This window comes from Cryptotermes secundus, unplaced genomic scaffold, assembly GCF_002891405.2.
Source record: "Cryptotermes secundus unplaced genomic scaffold, Csec_1.0 scaffold2346, whole genome shotgun sequence".
NCBI classification, from domain to species: domain Eukaryota; kingdom Metazoa; phylum Arthropoda; class Insecta; order Blattodea; family Kalotermitidae; genus Cryptotermes; species Cryptotermes secundus.
Genome location: NW_019743195.1, coordinates 175,959 through 197,353, shown reverse-complemented (window position 1 = coordinate 197,353; position 21,395 = coordinate 175,959). Strand labels below are relative to the sequence as shown.

General features: G+C 37.3%; 2 protein-coding genes across 8 annotated transcripts in view; both read right to left on the bottom strand.

The window, feature by feature from the left end:
• Window positions 1-7,321: 7,321 nt before the first annotated feature.
• Window positions 7,322-12,783, bottom strand: LOC111874091 (suppressor APC domain-containing protein 2). 3 transcript variants are annotated; one of them, XM_023869311.2, is made up of 7 exons: window positions 12,651-12,783; window positions 10,503-10,623; window positions 9,604-10,275; window positions 9,194-9,291; window positions 8,386-8,532; window positions 7,931-8,134; window positions 7,322-7,688 (listed from the first exon to the last, which is right to left on the bottom strand). In XM_023869311.2, exons 2-7 carry the CDS (start codon window positions 10,615-10,617, stop codon window positions 7,557-7,559), a joined length of 1,368 nt encoding a protein of 455 aa, XP_023725079.1. In that variant the 5' UTR covers window positions 10,618-10,623; window positions 12,651-12,783; the 3' UTR covers window positions 7,322-7,556. The 3 variants fall into 3 exon arrangements, with proteins under 3 accessions (XP_023725079.1, XP_023725077.1, XP_023725076.1); XM_023869309.2 differs by having other exon boundaries at window positions 12,666-12,783; XM_023869308.2 differs by lacking the exon at window positions 12,651-12,783 and adding an exon at window positions 12,136-12,200.
• A 1,682-nt stretch (window positions 12,784-14,465) lies between these two features.
• LOC111874098 overlaps window positions 14,466-21,395 on the bottom strand; it is an 18,143-nt gene continuing 11,213 nt past the window's right edge. For 2 of the 5 annotated variants that reach the window (XM_023869319.2, XM_023869318.2), the window contains exons 4-7: window positions 19,737-19,885; window positions 17,669-18,629; window positions 17,179-17,573; window positions 14,467-15,528 (exon numbers count right to left, since the gene is read on the bottom strand). In XM_023869319.2, the coding sequence (XP_023725087.1) occupies window positions 15,439-15,528; window positions 17,179-17,573; window positions 17,669-18,629; window positions 19,737-19,885 (1,595 nt within the window). In that variant the 3' untranslated portion in view covers window positions 14,467-15,438. Of the gene's footprint in view, window positions 15,529-17,178; window positions 17,574-17,668; window positions 18,630-19,736; window positions 19,886-21,395 lie in introns of all 5 variants that reach the window. The other 3 variants (XM_023869320.2, XM_033755325.1, XM_023869321.2) reach the window with 3 other exon arrangements.

Sequence of the window (21,395 nt, the reverse complement as noted above, 5' to 3'; positions counted from 1 at the left end):
ATAGGCCAGAAGTGGCCGCAGTACAAGGGACTTAGTCCCACCCCACTAGCAATTAAAAAAAATACTGTGTGGTAATGGGTGGTTTACATTGATCCAGATAACATTACAATGGGAGAATCTTTCCTGACTGGAAAGGGAACGCAATTATGAGATCAGTAACAGGTTTTACAGGTCTACCAGATGAATAAAACTTATGTAATGCAAAAGGAACAGACAACACAAAGAAATCTGAATAGATGGATATTTTGTTTTGAAGCGTAAGACTCGTGGCTTATGAGTATGAAATAATAATGTGAGTGGGAATTTTGGAAGTGTTCCTTGTTTACTCTTAAGAGTGATTAAGTCTAGGATCAGATGAGCAGGACATATAGCATACATTGGTGAACCTAGAAATGCATACAGAATTTTGTTTGGATAATCTCAGGAGTGATTGTGCGAGGTACATACACATAGCTGGGGGGATGATATTTAAGTGGATATTGCAGGAATAGGTTGTGAACTGTCCTAAGGTAGGAACCAGTAGCAGACTTTTGTATTATGTAGGAATGAACTCTAAGGTTCCATACCAGTTAAATAACTATCAACTTACAAAGCAAAATGCTGTGCCATAGTCTAGTTACAGTGTAACTGTTCATAAAAAAGTTGTACATATTTGTTCCACACATATTTGCTGTCAGAAGGGGCCAGATAACCAATGTGAACTGCACACATTCTTAAATCAAAAAGCTTTTGACCATCCCTCTCTTTGGGATTCCGTTAAAAAATCTTGAATAGTTCAGAGACTTTTATGATACTATATTTTATTCACAAACCATGTTAGCATAAACTGTAATGTACCTGACTTGTATTCAGATAATACATTGAACTCCCAGTTGTCCATTATCCAAGCAACTGGGATTCTCATCCAGAAACAATTTCAAATACATTTTCTTATTGTTATTCAAAAACAAGTTTGCGATGGACATGTTTTCATCCATCACACACGATTCTCATAACTGCCATTAGCACTGCTGTCCATCATCCTCCCTCATGCAGGTAGGGGTTGAATTTGTCATCATGTTGCAGTATATGTATCCAAAATCTTTCACGCATTAATGTAATGTGTCACCTAGGAAGACTCCTATGCAAGAACTCCAACAAAGACATGTTTTGACTCTGTGCTGGGTTTTTGCAAGTTGTATTGTCATGTAACCAGCCCACTCCATTTCCCATACATGCTGGATAATACACCTGGTCCAAGTGCTGCCTGGATGGAAATGTAATAGTCAAATATGAGTTTACTAGCTTGAAAACTGATGTAAATAACAACAGATTGCATACCGAAGTAGAAATACATTTTTATGTACTTGGTATGTCAGTGAATATGCTGCTGTATAGATGACACAAGTGAAGTAACAACCTTGAGTGAGAACATCTATTGTGTATTATTTATTCATGAACACAAAGTGTTTGATTCTCTTACTGTTGTAAGTTGTTCATTGCATGTATCAAGTGATGTACAGTATTATGTGATTTAATCATATTTTATCTTTGCATATAGCTGATGCATATTTTTGTATCTTCTATGTTTTTTAACTGTTGCTGTTTGTGAGTTTCTAATATCTTCATTTTATGTAATAATGAAGCAGTCTTCTGATCTGTTTCATATCTTACGACGATGCAAACTACAGCACAGCACTGAACATGTACAGTTATGTAAATATACATATAAAACTGCAGTTCTGTGTTCTTTACACTGGGTTTCAGTGGATCAATGTTTAGTTTTAAAATTTAAATATAGTATTGTAATATGACAAGCAGCTCTTCCAAAATGCGTGTAGCTAGAAGATTAAACTCTATGCAAGGTGTTTTATATAAATGTGTCTATTTGTAATTGTTCATAACTGTTTGAAGTATAAGTAATATATCAAAATGATATAAACAAAAGAAAATAGGGGAAGAATGGTATTTTTATAAATAATTTGTGGAATAGTCATGTACTTTTATTATTACTAATTGCATGATGTAATAAAAACCTGTGTATAATTTTCTTTCTTCCCCGCTTAGTAGACTTTGGAATCTGGACTACAGGCACAGTAATTTCTTAACCACAGCCAGAAAATGGACACCAGTCTGAAATTTATATTAGTATTACTTACCACTGTATTTACATGCTTGTCCTTGCATTCTCTGACAGGGCTGCATAAAAATTACTACTATACTTTTAATTATGCAATGTTGCTATAGATTATCACATGTGTACAATTAATTTTTCCTACCTGACAAATCATGCCACTCTAAATCACAAATTGAGTAAGATGACAAAGAGCGCTGTGCCATAGCTCAAGCAGTTAGTCGCTGGCTTCCCACCACGGTGGCCTGGGTTCAATCCCGAATCTGGTCAAGTGGGATTTGTGGTGGACCAAGTGGCACTGGGGCAGGTTTTCTCAGAGTACTTCGGTTTCCCCTGGCAATCTTCATTCCACGAATTGCTCCACAATCACCCTCACCTGTCATGTGGGGCTGGTACAATAGCCCAGAAGTGGCCGCAGTACATGGGACTTAGTCCCACTCCACTAGCAATAAAAAAAGATGACGAATATGTTGAACAAAAGACAGTACTTTGTACTGCTGCATGAAATTGGTAATATTACAAGATTGTTTCACTTTGTGCATGAATTCATTGTGGCATTGAAAACTACTGATGCAGAGAAGTTGCAATAATTAGAAAAGGCATAAAGCAGGATTGTTGTTACATGATAAACAAAGAATAAAAACAGAAGAGATTTCCTATTACTTACCTGGAATTAGCAGCAAGAGGAATTCCTCTGCTTTTATATAAATTCATGGATTATCAAGAGCATAGCTTCAGAGCAGGGTTTCATTGTAGGTTTAGAATGCAGTCTTTTCCATGAAATCATGAAAGTATGCTGAAGTTGAGAAGTGCATGTTCCTGCCTAGTTACATACCTTTGGTTCCATAGAACACTGGGAATTTTACTGTGTGACTGTTTATTCTGAAACCCTGAAGGGAGGAAACCACTTTAAAAACATGAACACGGATATCAAAGTTTATAAACTTTATAAATCTTAAGTTTCTATAACAGCAAGAAATTTCTTCTCTGTATGAATAACAATCAAACTACTGAAGGGAGACCCCATATTATTTAGGATACCCAGTCCTGGCCAGAACTGAAACCAGATACTTCCTGATTATGAAGTGGGTGATATATATGGCGACATGTTTAGAAATAGTAAAATTAAACATGGTAAAATGTATGAAATTGTTTAATCTTATATGTATCTGAAATTCTGTATAAAATTCATAAAAATATTTAACAAATTGCACTCACTAATATAAATTAAAATTAGTGTTAATAACAAGTGCTGAGTATTTTAAAACTTCACTGAACATTAATTTCTTAATAAATCTTAAGCTCTAAGAGTGGCTTAACGCCATGGGAATCCTCTCCCATATTTTGCACTCGGTTATTATGAAGCAAGTGTATTTGCATATATGCAACCTACAATTTTTATATAAATTGACTGCAGTAGTATACAGTATACTTAGACACACATGTACAAGTGAAACTACCTGATGGTGCAGTATTTGAATGCAGCCAATGATTATAATCAGTTGTCAAACACAAACAGAAAAGCTTGACAGAAAATGGGAAATATTTCAAAGAAACAAATGCTGAATTAAATGGCAGTAACAATGTGTGGCTTGAAGTGTATATTCTTAGGGGCTTCACTGGGTATGATTTGTATACGCTCTGGGAGTTCATTCTTCAGCTTTCATCGTCATCCTTATCCTTACAGTTTTAAGGCAAATTTGCCTATTGCACACGCGCACACAAATTTTCATGCCTTTATGTCAGTACTTCAGGACGGAGGCCATTCGATTAGAGATGTCACATGAACACTGGTCCAGTTCTCAGTGGTTATACAGCTATGGGCATGCTGGAAGCTCAGTAACAATTCACACATAACTATTGCATTAGCCTGAATATAAGGCAATGCCTCCCCCCACCTAAATACTGCTTACAAAAGAGTGATCACTTTATTTTCAGGTCCTTCAGAATAAACATTATGATGATGATGATTACTTATAATTGCTAATTCTAATGATATTTGTGGCACAGTTCAAATATTTGGGAATGACTATAACAAATCAAAACATAATTCAGGAGGAAATCTTTTGTCTTCTCATCTGCTGTCTAAAAACATAAAAATTTGAGAACACAAAACTACAGTTTTGCCTGTGATTCTGAAACTTTGTCTCTGACATTAAGGGAGGAAAGTTGACTGAGGGTGTTCTCAAACAGTGCTGAGGAGAATATTTGGACCAAAGAGGGATAAAGTGACAGGAGATTGGAGAAAACTGCATGATGAGGAGTTTCATAACTTTTACTCTTTGCCAAATATAATTAGAATGGTCAAGTCAAGGAGGATGAGATAGGTAGGGCATGTAACATGAATGAGGGAAAAGTGAATTGCATATAGGATACTGGTGGGAAAGAGACCACTATAAAGACCAAGACATAGGTGAGTGGATCATATTAAAATAGATCTTAGAGATACAGAATGGATTGGATTGATCTGGCTCAGGATAGGGGCTTCTGAATATGGTAATGAACATTCAGGTTCCATAGTATTCCAGAAAGTTCTTAAGTAGGTGCGGAATTGGCAGATTCTCAAGAAAGGCTCAGCTCAATGAGTGATGAGTGAATGGTATTTGAAAATACCTCAAATTATATTGAAGGTATTAGAGCTTGAATTTACTATTTCATAATAGTATGGGGTCTGTTTTTGATTACAACGCCCCCAAGCAAATGACACAATGAGTTTTGTAAAAAAACTTTTGATTTTCTCATTGGAAGAACAGGAGGTTGCCTTATAAGATTTGTGTTCTTTTACTGTCTGACAGCTTAGACCATGTGGTGTCCCATGAAAGAAATGGTTTATGAACACAAAGCTGGAGCCACTATGTAAAGTTTTAGATACTGCAAGATGCATAAACCTTGCAGTTCATAGTAAGGTTACATACTCAACAGGAAAATGAGCCAGAAAAGTGTATCCGAGCTGAAGGTAGCCACTTCAAACATTCAATTTAAAAATAATTATACAATGCAGAAACTTGTTCCATGGAACAGCTTAGTTATGTGTAATTCATTCTTGAACTTCAAATACTATACGTACAGTTCCACATTGTTGTGAACTGGACGCATGACATTCCTGCCTGGGAATTAATAAATAAAAGATTAGATAGCATGGGCATGTTTGAAGAATGGATAGAGAGAGAATCCAAAGGAAGTTATGAATATGAAAACAAAAGAACACCTAAGAACAAGACATATGAAGATGGTTAGAAAGTTAACATGCAGATGGAAGGAAGCACATGGGAGGAAATTGTTGAGGAACTTCGGCGAGAGAGAGGAAAAGGCTTAGTTCTTAAGATGACCCACATAAAAGTGGAAACAAGGAAGATGTGATAACTGATTGGGAATGGCCTCAAAAATGAACTGAAATATTCACAAGTCATGGGATACCCTGTCTGTTTCGCATCTTATTCTTTCTACAGTATTGTATAGAACTATTGTAAGATAATACATAGAATACTACTATTTGTAATGGGTTTCATGTGATAAGAATCTTCTCGGGTGGCTAAGAGTGTCAAATAAGACTCTAATTCTGAAATGATGTCCGAAAAGATTTTATCACTTAGTTGCCATGAAAGCATGAAGTCTGTATGATTTTCATGCTTAGTGGATAAGTGAAAAATGTTTTACATGCAGTTTAAACTATATTCAATTCAAAGTCTGAGTTAAAAAATGTTAGCGTTTGCACACAAGTCTTCCTCATTCTGTGCCACTGTTCCTATATGAAGTCAAAAAGGGTTGTCTTTGGAACCCTTACAAGGAAATGTATTTTCATAATATCATGTTTTACACAAGACTGAAAAGAGAACACTTACTGGCAACCGTTCAATAAATTTTTATCATTCTTTTACACCAAGATTACTTCATTCCTTACCATACACAGTTCTTTGCATGTATATATCCAGCACTGCCTTCATTACTTTCAGTGGTATTTTTTCTTCAGAATTTCTTGGATATTGCAATAGTTTGTGTAACTGGTGGAAGAGTGCTTTTTCATGGTGATGGAACTGTACAACTTATTACAGTAAATACCAGTAGCTTAACATTATAATTGTTATGAAGCATGTGCAAGAATGACTTCTTCAGTTCCAGAAGACAATTTGGAACCATGTTGAGAACAAGAAGAGAATGAATATTTTTTGTACTAGGTCAATTTTTTCACTGTGATCACAGTTCATAACACTAGCAACTTTTCACAATGCACTAAAAAGTACTACTTTCCCTGCTTATATCAGATCGTTATTTTGTAGATCTTTATGTCCAAAATGAATACAGTTCTTGGGCAAAATAAGAAAGAGATCTGACAAATTGATTTGTGCTAGTATTTCCAACCATTATGATTCCGAAGGATTGGATCATTTATGTGCTACTATGCAATATAAAGGAGTTGCGCGAATATTTTCACAGTCTCAGACTGAAAAATTAACATTCAAATAAAAATATTTTCTTCTAGACTTGAATGTGAAACTTTGAGGCTTATGCACATCTGTTATGTGTGTGCCCAATTTGAAGTCTCTCATAAGAAATCATTTAAAGATCATTAATCAACACTCCTTAAGTGCTGATGAATTAGACAGACGGAACCAGTATTTCACTCGTTAAGTATCACAATATTATACTTTTTAAAACAAATTTTTTCTTTGTAAAGAAACAATGAAGTACATTCTCTTCATTTTAGAATTGCAAAGATACAGAGCCTGAGACATATAAAAGATGGCACATTTCAAGTATTTGCTGTTTACAGCAACTGAGACCTATTAACAGTGGAACTTTGGCAGTACAATCTTCAAAGAATCAACAATAAACATGGCAAATACTTTAAAAGCTAAACATCAGTATACTTAAACTTCCTGTTTAACTAGTTAAGAATGTGTAATGTACTGACACAGCTGGTGACTGATGAAAAGTACACATATGTTCATTTTTATTCTTAGATCAATTATTCTGAAGCATAACTCATAAGCTAATGGACTCAGGAAACATAAAGACACGTACGGGTATCTTTTTTTTTTTACTGCTAGTGTATCCCTTGTACTGCAGCCACTTCTGGCCTATTGTACCATCCCCAGATGATACGTGAGGGAGATTGTGGAGCAATTGGTGGAATGAAGATTGACAGGAAACCAAAGTACTGGGAGAAAACCTGCCCCAGCGCCATTTTGTCCACCACAAATCCCACTTGACCAGACCCGGGATCGAACCCGGGCTGCCACGGTGGGAAGCCAGCGACTAACCGCTTGAGCTATGGCGCAGCCCATACGGGTATTAACATGAGGGTTACTAATTAAGGGAAAGAAATAAACCAACAAAAGTCCACTGCACCCTAACATCACAGAATACTAACTAGAAACAGAGCTACAGCGGCCTGTGACACGATCTGATCAATCACTGTAGCAGTTAACACTTGCGTAACGCCTCACATGAATGCAGCATCATCCTGAGCTTCATTTGTTCTTCTGTTCTGAGATCGTGTCTGGAACAATTCTCGAATAAGTGACGCCTTCTCTCTCTCTAGGGCTGTGATCCGCTCACTTTTTTTGCTCACTTCCTGCAACAGAAATATCACTAGTTTGCACCACAGATGTACCAAAACACACTATTATATACAATGATTCCAAGCTTTTAAAAGATGATAATGCATATTATGTACATCTTTGTGGAAGGTAATTTTATGATAGCTGATTCTAATTCTTTCAACATGACTGTACTGTAAAAATTAAATATGAAGTGCTAGAATTTTATGGTAAACAGCGAGATTTGTGTTTTGTCTGACCACAGTATTGGTGTTACCTCTGTAAGGAGATGGTTTTGTTGTTTAAGACGTGACAGAATATCATGAGGTGCTAGACTTGCATGATGAACAGCAAGATTCATGTGTAGGGGCAGTCCTCCACGCTCCCAGCTGTCTGTCAGAGTGGCAAGGTGCCTGTTCACTTCTAGAACTCTGGCTCGTTGTAGCTCTAAGCGTTCTTGCTGTGCTTCAGTCCACTGCTCCTGCATCCAACATAGATGCTTATTATTATCAGTTCAGCATCTGCTATTGTAATTACATATCAAATGTGATATGATAGTATCATTATCAGTTGTGAATTGGAGGTCTGAAGCAATTATAATGAATTTTAAGGTCCTTTCATGCAGTTAGCCTGGAATAGCTCATAAAAACCGCAGAAGCCTCTATATAAAACTTACAATTTAAAACATTTCTATAAGGTGTTTTTGATGTGCTCTTCACTGACAGTACTAACCATATGAGATCCCATTCTTCCTAAATACTTCATTTTTTCTTGCACTGCTGCCACCTGTTTTAAGTACCATTCTCTGGCTCTTTCAACTGCCTGTAAACCTTGCATCAGCACATCTTTCTCCTGTTCAATCTGCTTCATTCTTTTCAACTGAAACACACAACACTCTATAAACAAGTCTCCTTTATTATTTCTCTCTGCAGAGGCTATTGTAATAAGATAACATGTCACACATTTCAGACTCAACTCAGAATTTTATCATCTACCAGATGAAACTTGAGAACTGCTTGCAATATGTCAACTGGCTCAGAACAATAAAACCAGCAGCCCCCCCCCCAAAAAAATACTGACCAGCATGGTCAGATTTAACTACATGTAATCAAATAACTTATTCACAATTAAAAGTACAGGTCTCCCTAGGTTTGCAAATGCTTGATTTATAACTTTTCACTACAATGAAGTTTTAATTTGAACCTACCCTTTCACTTAACTTCATTTTTGCTACAATGAACAACTTACACTAATAAGTTCTGCTACTTTTACATGTAAATTAATGGGAATCTCATTTTCAATTTGTGAATTTTCACTTTACAAACAGTTTCAGTGAAACAAATTACCTCCGTAAATCAAGGGATACCTGGATAATCCCACAAAATTTTTAATATATATATATATATATATTTATATCTTAAATTGTGATATTACAAAGATTCTACTGTAATCTGATCTCTATATATACAGTTTAAATGAAGTTCTACCAGTTTCTATGCTGTTTGCTTAAAGTGACTCTATAATACTACTAATATTATACCATGTTATAATCAATTCCATTCTGCAATGTATGGCGCCGTGGCTCTCTCCTTCGTCCTGTCATTTTTTTGTGAGGAACTCCCACCTGATCTGGCTGACCTGAATAATGGTAAAGACACCAACACCTCAGTTTAATATTATGCTATATTCCATGCTATATTAATTTGAAAAGAAAGAAAATAAAATTCCTTATAAGTAAGGAAACATCTGAAACAGATATGCAGAAATGACAACTTCTACTAAAGAGCTTTAAGAAGATTTTATATTTTGAAGTAACCTTTTCTTATATCAATGTAAATATGTTAACAAAATTTTATGTGCAAATGCTGATAATACATTTTCTGGAATATAGTAATTTTCTAGTTTAGATATATGGTATACCAAGGCCTACTGCAGGTATGATCTACATACCAGAAGGTTTTCCATCTCCTGATCCCCGTCCACCCTGTGAACTTCCTGTGTAACCCATGGTTTTCGTCACTTCATGATCATTCATCATAATACCCATCTGCCAGTTCTGGAGAGCTGTGCGTATTTCAGCTTTATCCATGTTCCTCTCTGTCCCCAGATTTCTTTCACTATTTGTGACAAGCATGGCCCTCTCCAGTCCAGCAGCTGTTCGGGGTGGTTTAGGAGGGCCATAAAGTATGCCTCCAGGCTTCATGCTGGGCATTATGAGTTTTGCATCACTTGCATAGTTCCTCAGCTCATTTAGATCTGGCTGAATGTTCTCCTTCCTCTCTCCAAGAAGTTGAGGCATGCTCAGAGTCCTCTGCTGTGACATTGCATTGTTGGGGTGTACAGTAGCAGTGTTAGCTGTAGTCCAGGACTGTTTTGGTGATGACTCAACATCAAGAAGTGGAGCAGATGGGGGACGAATTGGCTGAGGCGGATTGGAGCATTCAGCTTTGTGTGACTGGCCTCGTGTGCTCTCTACTTGATTCCGAAGCAGACATATTTTCAGACCAGCACAGAATCTTTCGAAAGACAGTAGACCATTTGGTGGAGTAACTTTCTGCAAACTGTCAATGACTCCTTTTGGAAGACCTTTGGTTCCATCATCCTGCCAACGATTTTCAATTTCTGGAAGAAGAAGAAAAAAAAAACATTCAGCTCAAAGTAGTACGTTATTATGCAAGACGTTATGTGCCACAAACCATCAGAGCATTAGCACTGGCTATGAAGATTAATACAGACTACATGGAATCACCTCCCAGAAGACTGTAATCTTGGATCTATTCTGTTCAAAGAAAATACTCTTGTGACCCTGTATATTTGAAAATAATTTGAATATTCTTATTTCTGGCTACCTGAAAACTTGACATAGCCCGTCCTTTTGTCATCCATTATATCAAAGAGTGTCCGCATTGCTACCACAAATTGCTTCGGTAGGCCATCGAGTGTTGCAGACTGTGGTTGTGTCATGGCTTCCTGTAAATATTCAGTTCCAAAAATTAAGGATGTCACAACTTGGTCTTGGTCATGAGGAATGTTATCTGATATCAAGACTATGTTTTGTAGTTTTTTTTTTGGGGGGGGGGGGTGGAGTCCTGCTGGGTCCACTCGGCATGGAGGCCACTGATTGGCCTATTATACCTGCCCTGGATGATCATGATGATGGAGAATTTGGTGGAATGAAGATTGGCAGTGGAAACCGAAGTACTTAGGGAAAACCCACCCCAGCGCCACTTTGTCCACCGCAAATCCCACTTGACCAGATCTGGGATTGTTTACCCTGGACTAGAGTTGTTAAAATCTAAAAACTGTAGACAAAATGAAATCACTACATTTCAACAGAAGCCAGTGGTCTCATCATGCAACCAGCATGCTTTGAGATGACTGCACTGACACTCAGCTTGTTTCAATGTGCCAGATTAAATCAAAATGATTTATCCCCTCCACTTTACAAAACAAAAGCTGTCTGATTGCAGAACATATTTTTGTAAGGCAGGAAACATTTTCTCCAACTTGTATTTAGTATTATCATCATCAGTAATTTATTTAACAATGCTACTACATGGCATCAGATCCCAGAAGACTGCATTTTTCAATTAGTAAATTATTACAAATACATCCTGGTAAATGGAAAGTCACCATGATTCAATATGAAATGCTTCTACCACATTTCCCTTGAAGAATGTGCATAAATCAAAATAGAAGAAAATGAAATAAAAATCAAACATAAATTACAATCATAAATCCCATTAGCATCCTTATGTGAAACTGTCAACAAAAAAGAATGAAAGAAAGAAACCAGCATATCAGAAGACTATGATTTGCCTCCAAATTCAAAACATCCCATCCTTATGATTCTTCTGAAGTATAATAATTTCTTGGTGTCTCTGTACCATAACCCATAAAAATCATTTCACATTTCTTTCTCTTGCATCAATCTGCAATCAATTCAATTAATTGTGTATTCTTACAATTCATGTGTGATATTTCAGCCCATCATTACACTGACATTTCCAAAATATGTGAATACCTTTCAAGCAAAGTTCCAAATTGTGATTCGGATGGAATTCTGAGCAAAACTATCAGTTCTTGAATCTACTATCCTCATCTTTGCATCTTCTTCAAAACGAAATTTTTCCTTAAGTAGTCATGCAAATATAAACCATTCTATTCACATGGGGATAAAATATAGGTAACAAGCAAATCCTTGTTTGAAGAGTTAGATCCTCTGGGATAAAATGCCATGTGGTTGCCTCTGAAAGTCAACTGATATTTCTGGCGAACATCATCCCCTCTATCTTCACGGTCGAAGAATAAGTCAAGCAAGAAACCAGCGTGAAAGCAAGTGGCAAGCCGAGCAGACAGGTTCCTCCAAAACGTCAGTTGACATTCAACTGGCTACACAGCAATATATATATTTCATTGCTATCGATGTGGGAACCTGGAATCCTATGGCCTTAGTTTACAAGACAGATGTTAAACACTCACTCTGAGAAGCATTAATAATTCGAGAACTACTGTCCAAATTCTTTAATGTTAAGTCTGAAACTTCCATAAAATATGATGGAAGGAAAAGTATCCATCATATTGCCTCATGGGCAGTTCGATTATGCAATATATTATTGCAAACATATAATGCATAAATTTCTCTGCACGTCCAAGAAATAAATCTGAAAACTGACTTTATGAGTTTGGTGCTGTAAAGAAACCTAGATGTCCACATTTTAAACAAACTTTTTGGGCCCCATAGCAACGGATCCGATTACTAAAACATGTATTTCAAAATTAAATATTTCCATAATTTTCAATCTGCTGTTTCCTTCTTACACGTATCTGGCAACATACCTTACCTGCGTTCAGAGCGTTCAAACAAAACTAGCCTGCAAAAATTTGTAATTCGCACATGTTTATGTACTTTACTCCTTCTGGCTTCAAATGGCTACAGTAACTTGCAATAACTATTTTTGTAACTTTAATGAAACAAAGCCACAATTAGTACTTACACTCCAATAACTTACTTTGTTATTTGGCACCTGTAGATCATATCACAACATGCAATCACGGTTATGGAAAGGGGTTTGACCTGTTGCCCACTGATCACGCCTACCATTGGTCAATGCGCGATCTAGGTTCCTTCACAGCGGATTTTTCAAATTATGAATTAAGGAATTGCACGGTATTGGTATATGTACTTGAATATGGAAAATTATATTTCCATGAAATCATGACCTGTGTATAGTGATCCGTGGGTTATAGTTATTTTGTGGGGGGAGGTAAGAGGTAGAACTGGCGAAGGCGAAATTTTTTTTCGGTCGGAAAGATATGTTATTGAGTCAAAACACACTGTCAATATGTAACTAAATTTATCATTCAGAATTGCTGAGTTTTTGGACTTTGTCCATTGTCCGGTATTCTAAAAACCTGAGAATACAAAGTTTCAGAAACTGGGTCTGTTTCCGTCCTCAGATGAAAGGGAGACACCTACTCTGTTAGGTCACTTAAAAAGAGGTGATTGAGGTTAGTGTTATACACCATCGTCAGAGGCCCTTAGAATCAACTAAAGTTATACTCTGCCTTCTAAAGTGTACTGAAATTTGTTTTAAAGTCAGCGTGAACGTGATTTCAAAGTGCTTTGTTAGGTGTCCTAGGCGGTTCAAAGAAAAACAGAGGGTTTAAAGGTGACACAACATTTATCCCAAATGCATTTTTTGTGATTTTGCACCTTTTCATTATTATTATTCTTAGTGGGGTGAGACTGAGCGCACTTGGTACGGCGGCTACTACTGGTCTATTGTACCAGCCCCAGATGATAGATGATGGTGACTGTGGAGCATGGTGGAGCTATTGGTGGAGTGAAGAATTGCAGGAGAAATCAAAGTACTCGGAGTAAACATGTCCCTGCGCCACTTTGTCCATCGTAAATCCCATATTACCGGACTGAGACTAGAACTCGGGCCGCCGCTGTGGGAAGCCAGCGACCCCAGCGACTACCTGTCTGAGCTATGGTGCGGCCACACCGATGTACTACCATCTAGTGCGAAAAGTATTAACCCAGTAAGTTTCAATTTCCTACTGATGTATGAATGCCGGAAATATGTTGATAGTAGAATCTAGTAACACTTTAATGATAGCGTATCGCTATTCGTCATTAACTGGCAATCACACACCTTCGATCGTCCCCGGGCCCTCTTTTATACGGATTTGTACATGAAATAGCTGGGTTAACAATAAATGGTGATTACACAAGCAAGGGTATTTGAGTTACATGGAATATCATATAATGTCTCCGTATTTATATGCTGACAAAGATTACGAAATCTGCATATATTTTCCCCATAATTTTCTAATATTAAAACTACAGATAAAGAGTGAAACCGTTGAGAGTGCCTTCACAGCAAATTTAGACTGATACGAACTTCGTTTCAACGTAGATCTAAAGCTGTCCTTTATATACTTACATAAATGTTGTATTTATAGGCCTATAGTTATTCTGACGACCAAAATATTCCTTTAAATGGAACTCGAACTCTTATTACTTTTATCATAAAAGACCGCCATTGAACTCTATCCTCAACCATTTCAATTTCACGTATTCACAGCGCATTCCTCTAAGATCCATTTTGATACTATTCTCTCAAATGGCCCCCGATCTCCAAAGTAACCAGGACTTTCCACTCTTGTACCGTTAATTTAAAGCAATCTGTGACTCTGTATATAATAATACTCTCAAAAGCTCAACGTTAATTTTAAACATCTCAATTGGGTGCTGAAAATAGATAAAACTCGAGAGAAGGAGAACGTATCTTTATAAACATTATTAAATGTCAACTTTATTATTTTAAATCGACAAACAGATCAATACAATTAACACACAATAAACTATATAAACATTTTCACGTCGATCTGGACGGCTCTAAATGTGTAAAAGTATTATTGTAACAATGCGGGGATTTGTTTGAAAGATATTAAAAGACTATAAAGATTAAATATTTTAATAGTTACTGGGATAAAATAGAAGTAATTTTCTATAATACCAGCACCAAATCAATCTTCCAATTCCTGTAATTGAGTTTTATTGCTTCCAGTATCAATGTCTGTTCACACCAAGATAACACTGTTTATGGACATTATTTGTAAACTATCTTAACACCCTCGTTGTTCACAGAAGATACTGTTAACCAATATTCTTGATATTTATTACACATTACATTGCTTTGGAGCGGGACATTATGGACGTTCATGCATTTTTTGCAATACTTTTTAAGCAAGTCTAGTAACATAACCAAGAAATGTAACAATTAAATACCAAGTTTCACAAATATTTTTCAACATTTCCCGATTTAAAAACTATTTTCTTCTTCTCTTTATAATGCTTACTACAATGATAAATATATAAACTAGTCAAAGATATAATCAACGTGGACAAAATGTTTAAAAAAAAGGAAAGGGTTTAAACGAAGTCGGTTGATACTCTGAAAAAATGCTAACATTAACAACGTTATTAAACAACATGACTTGACTCTACTGTGGATATAACATGAATAAACCTGTAAAGTCTGGTCTTCTGTGATGTAATGTCGTGTAGTGCGGTAGAAGTCCGCCGAAGTTTCGGAGGCAGCATGTTCCTCTGAAACATCGGTGAATTTCTGCCAAATTAATCGGTGTCACATCCCAAAAGATAGTACTCATGACAGTCACTGTTGTGAGAATCTCAAATCCAGCATATTGGAACCTGATTGCTGTTGGATTCCTGAGTCTCTGTTTTTTTATTCTTAAGGAGTTAGATAGTCTTCAGTGTTGCAGCTTGGTTAATTTTTTCTTAGCAGCAAAGCTTTGAGGTGAACGTCCCGAGATTTGCTGATGGACCCGTTGTTCAATTTGCTGTGAATAAGAACACAACGCCATTACAATATACAGCAAGGATGCCATAAAGAAGAAAAGAAGAGAAATTAGAAATACCTTGGAAGATAAACAAAATGCTCTGAAATCGTTATACAGTTCTAATTAATATAATGCCTTTTAATAAAAGCCTTGTTTGTTTATTACGCCATATTACTATTGTCTATGACGTGAAGTCAAAAATTTAATTACTTTTTGAATTGAAAGGAATATATTTCCCTCGGTTTTGCAAACACAGCTGCTGTCTCTACATGTTTTAAGCGTCCTACCCTATTTAGCAACTGCTCTTTCCGCATGATTACGAGTACAGTTTCATATTTTACAGCCTCTGTTAAGTTCACCAATTAAGATATGAACTACATAAGTAAAACACGAAATACAAATTTAGCATATAGTAAGTAATTCACAAGTTCTGTTCTTCAGTTTGTTTTAATGCACTTGCAAGTGGAATTAAATTATGAAATTCAGTAGGCCTATAGGTAATTGGGCTATGAGTTAATCCAAGAAAAATAACAAATCTCGTAAATATATCATGGAGTTGAATCACACTTTCCCACCTCCTGAAGTGTTGGTCACAGACAGAAAAATATTGAAATTCTAGACACTTATTTCACTAATGTGTTACAGTAAATAAGTGACGAATTATCACGTTCTCAATATTAGCCAATGGTTCTCAAATTATCATCCAAAGAATTTTGTTTTATAAACCACACCTTGGAAATAAAGGTATAAATAACAAGTGTTTGTTTCTTTTTTTGGGGGGGGGGCTTTGTTCAGTAGAATATGGAAGAAATAAGGAAATTATTGAATTTGGAAATATTATATAGAGTTGTTTAAAAAAAGACCGCCTCTGTGGTCTATCGGACAGATTTCCTAGCTACAGATCCAGAGGCCACGGGTCCGATTTCCGGAGCTACCAGTCTTTCTGAGAAGTATTGGGTCTGGAACGGGATCCACTCAGCCTCGTGAGGATAAGTGAGGAGCTACCTGAATGGAAACGTAGAGGCTCCGGTCTAGAAAACCGAAATTAACGGCCGTGGGGATCCGTTACGCTGAACACGCGACACCCTCTACCCACTAAAGTTGTCACTAACGTCTCCGACAAGCGGCGGTCGCTCGGTCGGTATCGTTCCCTTGCGGACTAAGCCGCGGAGTTAAAAAAAAAAACTATTCACAAGAATCAGTTTTTATTATATAAACCGCGACTTTGAGACAAAAGAAATGCAAAGAAGGAACAATTCAAGTTTGCATGTGGGCCTACGAGTATGCTTAGAGAGAGACAAAACACTTCGGAGAACAAAACTCGGTGGGTGCACTGAAAGATGATTTTACAAAATATATTTTATATGTACAGAATACCTTTCATTTATTATTCGATCCTTTACCGTGTTTTGAACACTTAAATTGCATACAAAGCGTGTCAACCCAACTTCATATACAATTTACAGGTCACACGAGCAATTTAGCCTTTACTATGGAAATGTTAATTATTAATTATTATTGGGGTTCTTACCCAATGCAGGAATTGATCTATTGAGGGGCGATAAATCTATGAATGTTCTGCTACCAATCTACATTAAGGTCACAATCTTTGTAGCAAAATAATGGTCATTATGGGATGTTTATTCTTACCCTCTGTATCGACTTGTTTCTTGCATGTCTAGCAAGAAGCTCAAGTTCGCTAAGGTATGCAAGACTTTCAGATTTGAATATTGCACCTTCCAATTCCGGGGCAAACATGGGCAGACTGGTCTTCTTTCTCAGCAGAGACTTGGCGACCCAACGGGTGGTGCTGGGAGCAGACTGGGAATGATAACCTGTTGTGGACACATCATTCATTGTTTCGACGCCATCTTGTAGTAACATCTTCAATGGCGGTACTCGTTTTATTCTTTTATACATGTTATTGTTATTGTATTGAACAATATCAATGTTAACTGAGTTTTTATTTGAAGCTGATCGGATATTGCTGGGTTCTCGAACCCCAGCAACATGTTTGATGTCCTGTAGCTCTGCCTTGCTGCTTCCTGGAGGAGAGAACACGGAAATGATGGTAGCAGAGCCTGCAAAGGGACAGAAGGGGCTGGCAGGCTACCAGGGAATGAAGACTCATTTTCCTTACCCTGTGAGGTGACTTCCTCTGGCACTGGTGAGGCACACTCACTGTTTTCCCACTGAACACACACCGCAGGAGTACTGGGAAGCAACACCTCCACTTCCTCAATAGACCTGCAGGTTTCTGAAGGAGTTTCTATTGTGTTTGGAGATTCGAGGTCTTGTATTAGCTGCAAAGCTGCTTCAAGTTCTTTGGAAAATTCTGCATCACTGCCTTTATGCCCTGTCCTCTGTGACTCATCTTGAAATGACTCCTGACAGCTGCTGTCTTTAGGGTCACTGTATGTCTTGTCTGGCGAGTTCTCTACAGCTGCACATTCACTTGCACTTTGCGGAGAGGGTGGCTGTTGAAACATTTTCTTTTTGGACACAAACGCTTGCTGCAGTTCAACCATCAGTGATGCATACTGAACTTTATCTGTGAAGTCAAAACCTTCCACGACGCACAGTCTATCCTTGGTGAATATCTCACTTCGCGGACGTACAGGCTTAGGACTGACAGCTGTACCGGAAGACTCTGCGTTCAGACTTATTGCGGTATTTAGTCGTGATCTGTACAGCGTGGGTTCAGTGAGCCTCTCCAGACATTCATATATCGGAGGGTTTGTGCTCGAGTCCTGGGAGGAACTTTCGGAGAGTGCGGCGGGGGATGGTGTCCTTGAGAAACTCTTCATATAATTTAAGCTTCGATTCCCGTTACTTTCTTCATTCACTTGTTCCACACGGACTATCGGGTTCACAACACACATTTTTGGTTCATTGTTGTGAGTTCTGTGAACATCTATCCTAGCAGCCTTGTGGTTCTGCGTGTTGACAGTCTTGTTTCTTTCGTTTACTTGCACATTTTGGAGCTTCAGATATGGCGACTCGTTCTTGGAGGGTCCAGCAGTGTCTGTTTCAAAAACCCAGGACTGGGCGTATTGACTGTAGATACTGTGAGCATGCTTCCCTACAGAGCTTGTCTTTTTCTGAAACAAGAAAACGAAATTAGTACACACAAAATAATGTTTAATTTATTTTCGCACTCTTCATGACGTTGTACTCAAATTTAACTTTCCATTAGTCAAACTCCATAACAAGTTCAACTTAGAATTCAAAGAGTAATCGTTAAGCACACAAAATCAAGATATTGTGTACTTCAGGTCCATTAACTTTCTACCACTCAAAATTATCGACCGGCAGACTGCATTGTGAAGAGTATTCCATAAAGTAAAAAAGTCAATTTGCTTCTGTGCGTAAATAATTAGGTACGACCCCATGAAGACGTGTGGGGGAGTGGAGGTATAGCTGCACCACTGTTGACATCGGCACTGGAAGGAGTTGAGTGGTTAGCTTCACGCTCTGGTCACTTTAACCCCTCTAGGAAAGAGCTGTAATAGGAGGCTGGTTGGGCCCTGGAGCCGGCTTTGACTCTTAAGAGTAGAGAAAAACCTTTCCTCTACCGGTAATCGAACCCCGGCCGCCCAGCCCATAGCCCGTCACTGTACACACCGAGTTTTCCCGGCTGAAGGATATTCCATAACCAGTTGATAAATCAGTATTATGGATCATGAAGTTCCATCATCTGGTTCATAAAATTATGTCATTGGAAGTAACCCCGAGCCAATTCAAATTTTCAGAATGTTCTTTTTGTAAAAGTCATCCTTAATTCTACGATTAAGTCTTGCAAGTTTTCTCTTCCATGTGTTTTTGAGACAAAACAAAATAGTCCTTTTTTTACATTTCATAATGCATACCGGTATGTAAAATTAATTAGTACGAGCTTAAAATATAAATTAATAAAGTTTATGTTTTGAAGAGCTGTATATACAAGTATTTAAGGACGCTGTATAAACTGCTTATTCTATATATCATCTAACTAAAAATTACAGAATGATTTCAAATATTGGTTGAAAATTATGTAACAGGAAGCTTCGTAGTCAATTTCTAATTTGCGCGGGAGGACGTACCACGAACAACTTCGAAATTAATCCTATAAAATAATGCGTTCTATAATCGAAAATCCGACAACATATGCCTAATTGACTTCTTACATTTAAATTTTCATGCAATGAATATGTGTAGCATTATCTTACTCTGGGCAATATGTACTCTATATCTGAAACTTGCTCATTAAGGCTCTTCTTTGGAGGCCGAGATCTTTGCATCGAGCAAAATGTAAACTGACTGTCCAAAAATGACGTCACAATGGCAACTGCAGTACTTATACTTGTCGTCACTCGGGCTGAAATGAAAAAGACGGCCTTATTAAGCGAAACTGATACATGTAAATTAAACTGTCAACTTTTATACACCGATAATTTGTGCATTCACATGTCAGTTCCTTCAGTTATATAGTAATCAGAATTAACTACAAGGTGCTACATCGAATAATATCTTCCACCTTTATAAATCACTTGCAGATAAAGAGTTTGTCCCTTCGTTATTTATATAATTAAGCACTAAACCCATAAAAGTATGGGGGAGTTGAGTTTTGGCTCCATCATTCTTAATTTCGGCACTAGATGAAGGCAAGTAGTCAGTTTCACGCCCCTGCCGCTTTAATCCTAGGGATACAGCCAAATGTACCCACTGGAGAGGAGGCTTCCTGGGCCCCAGAGCCGGTCTGGCCTCTATGGAGGAGAGAAAAATCTCTTTCCATTCAGGTAATCAAACCACGATCGTCCAGACCCTAGCTCATGCGCTATACAGACTGTGCTATCCCGGCTCCTAAAGCCTTTACAGAGAACACTACACCAAGAACAGCAACATACACTAATAATAATAATAATAATAATAATAATAATAATAATAATAATAATAATAATAATTTTCAGTTTGAAAAATTTCCTCGTAGTCTTGCGTCACTCTGTGTCTGATGTTCAAACTTGCTGCATAGGTCTGCTTCTCTGTCCATTTTTTCCCAAATTATTGCAGACGCAACGTACGCAATTGCGTACTCTGTAATATGTGACATACGTCAGACGTACATGGGACATAACTGATATGACAAGCTGGGCACGTGTCCAGAATGTCGAACTAATTAACTCCATGTAGGAGAGCCCGTACTGAGAAGCCTGTATTCTAGCAGCTATTGACGAAATTTCCCGCCTCTTATGGAATCTGAACGTTTATGGGCGTTTTCCCGAGAACCTTCCACTGGTTCCCATTTTAAGTACAGATGAATCCGGTCCACATGACCACATGATTTTTCTCTAAGAACTATTTTAATATTAACCTCTCATCGAAATCATTAATTTAAAAATATTTTGAAAACGGATACATAACACAATATGTGACAAGGAGACATGGAGCATTTTGGCAAACACGTTCTTGAATTACTTCTAAAGAATTCATACATATAATTTTAGAATTGATGGTTCATTTCCTTCAATCTGTTTCGTTGATCTTCTCATATATTACTTTTGTGCAGCATATCCTCTATTTAACTGACTAATGGGGGGGGGGAGAATGTGTCCGATAACTGCGAGTGTTCGTTAAATCCAAATATCCGTATTTTTCGCAAATACGTGCGACAGTATCCCCCGATTATAATTTTTAAACCATGTTGGTTCCTTTTTTTTTCTTTGTCATCGGTGTATTAATTAAACAGAATTAACACCGAACAAACCAAACACATCGCAATTGAAATTTCATTTGCGATAGTAGATTTACTTGTATGAACTACCTGTAGATAAGGCCGCGCCATAGCTCAAGCGGTTATTATTATTATTATTATTATTATTATTATTATT

Excerpts from the sequence above, each read along its gene's own strand:
- LOC111874091 (XM_023869308.2), bottom strand. Across the intron at positions 10,276-10,502 it reads GGGCTATGTCAAGTTTTCAG|AAATTGAAAATCGTTGGCAG; the intron begins GTAGCCAGAAAT and ends TTCTTCTTCCAG. Across the intron at positions 7,689-7,930 it reads AAAACCATCTCCTTACAGAG|GAAGTGAGCAAAAAAAGTGA; the intron begins GTAACACCAATA and ends TTTCTGTTGCAG.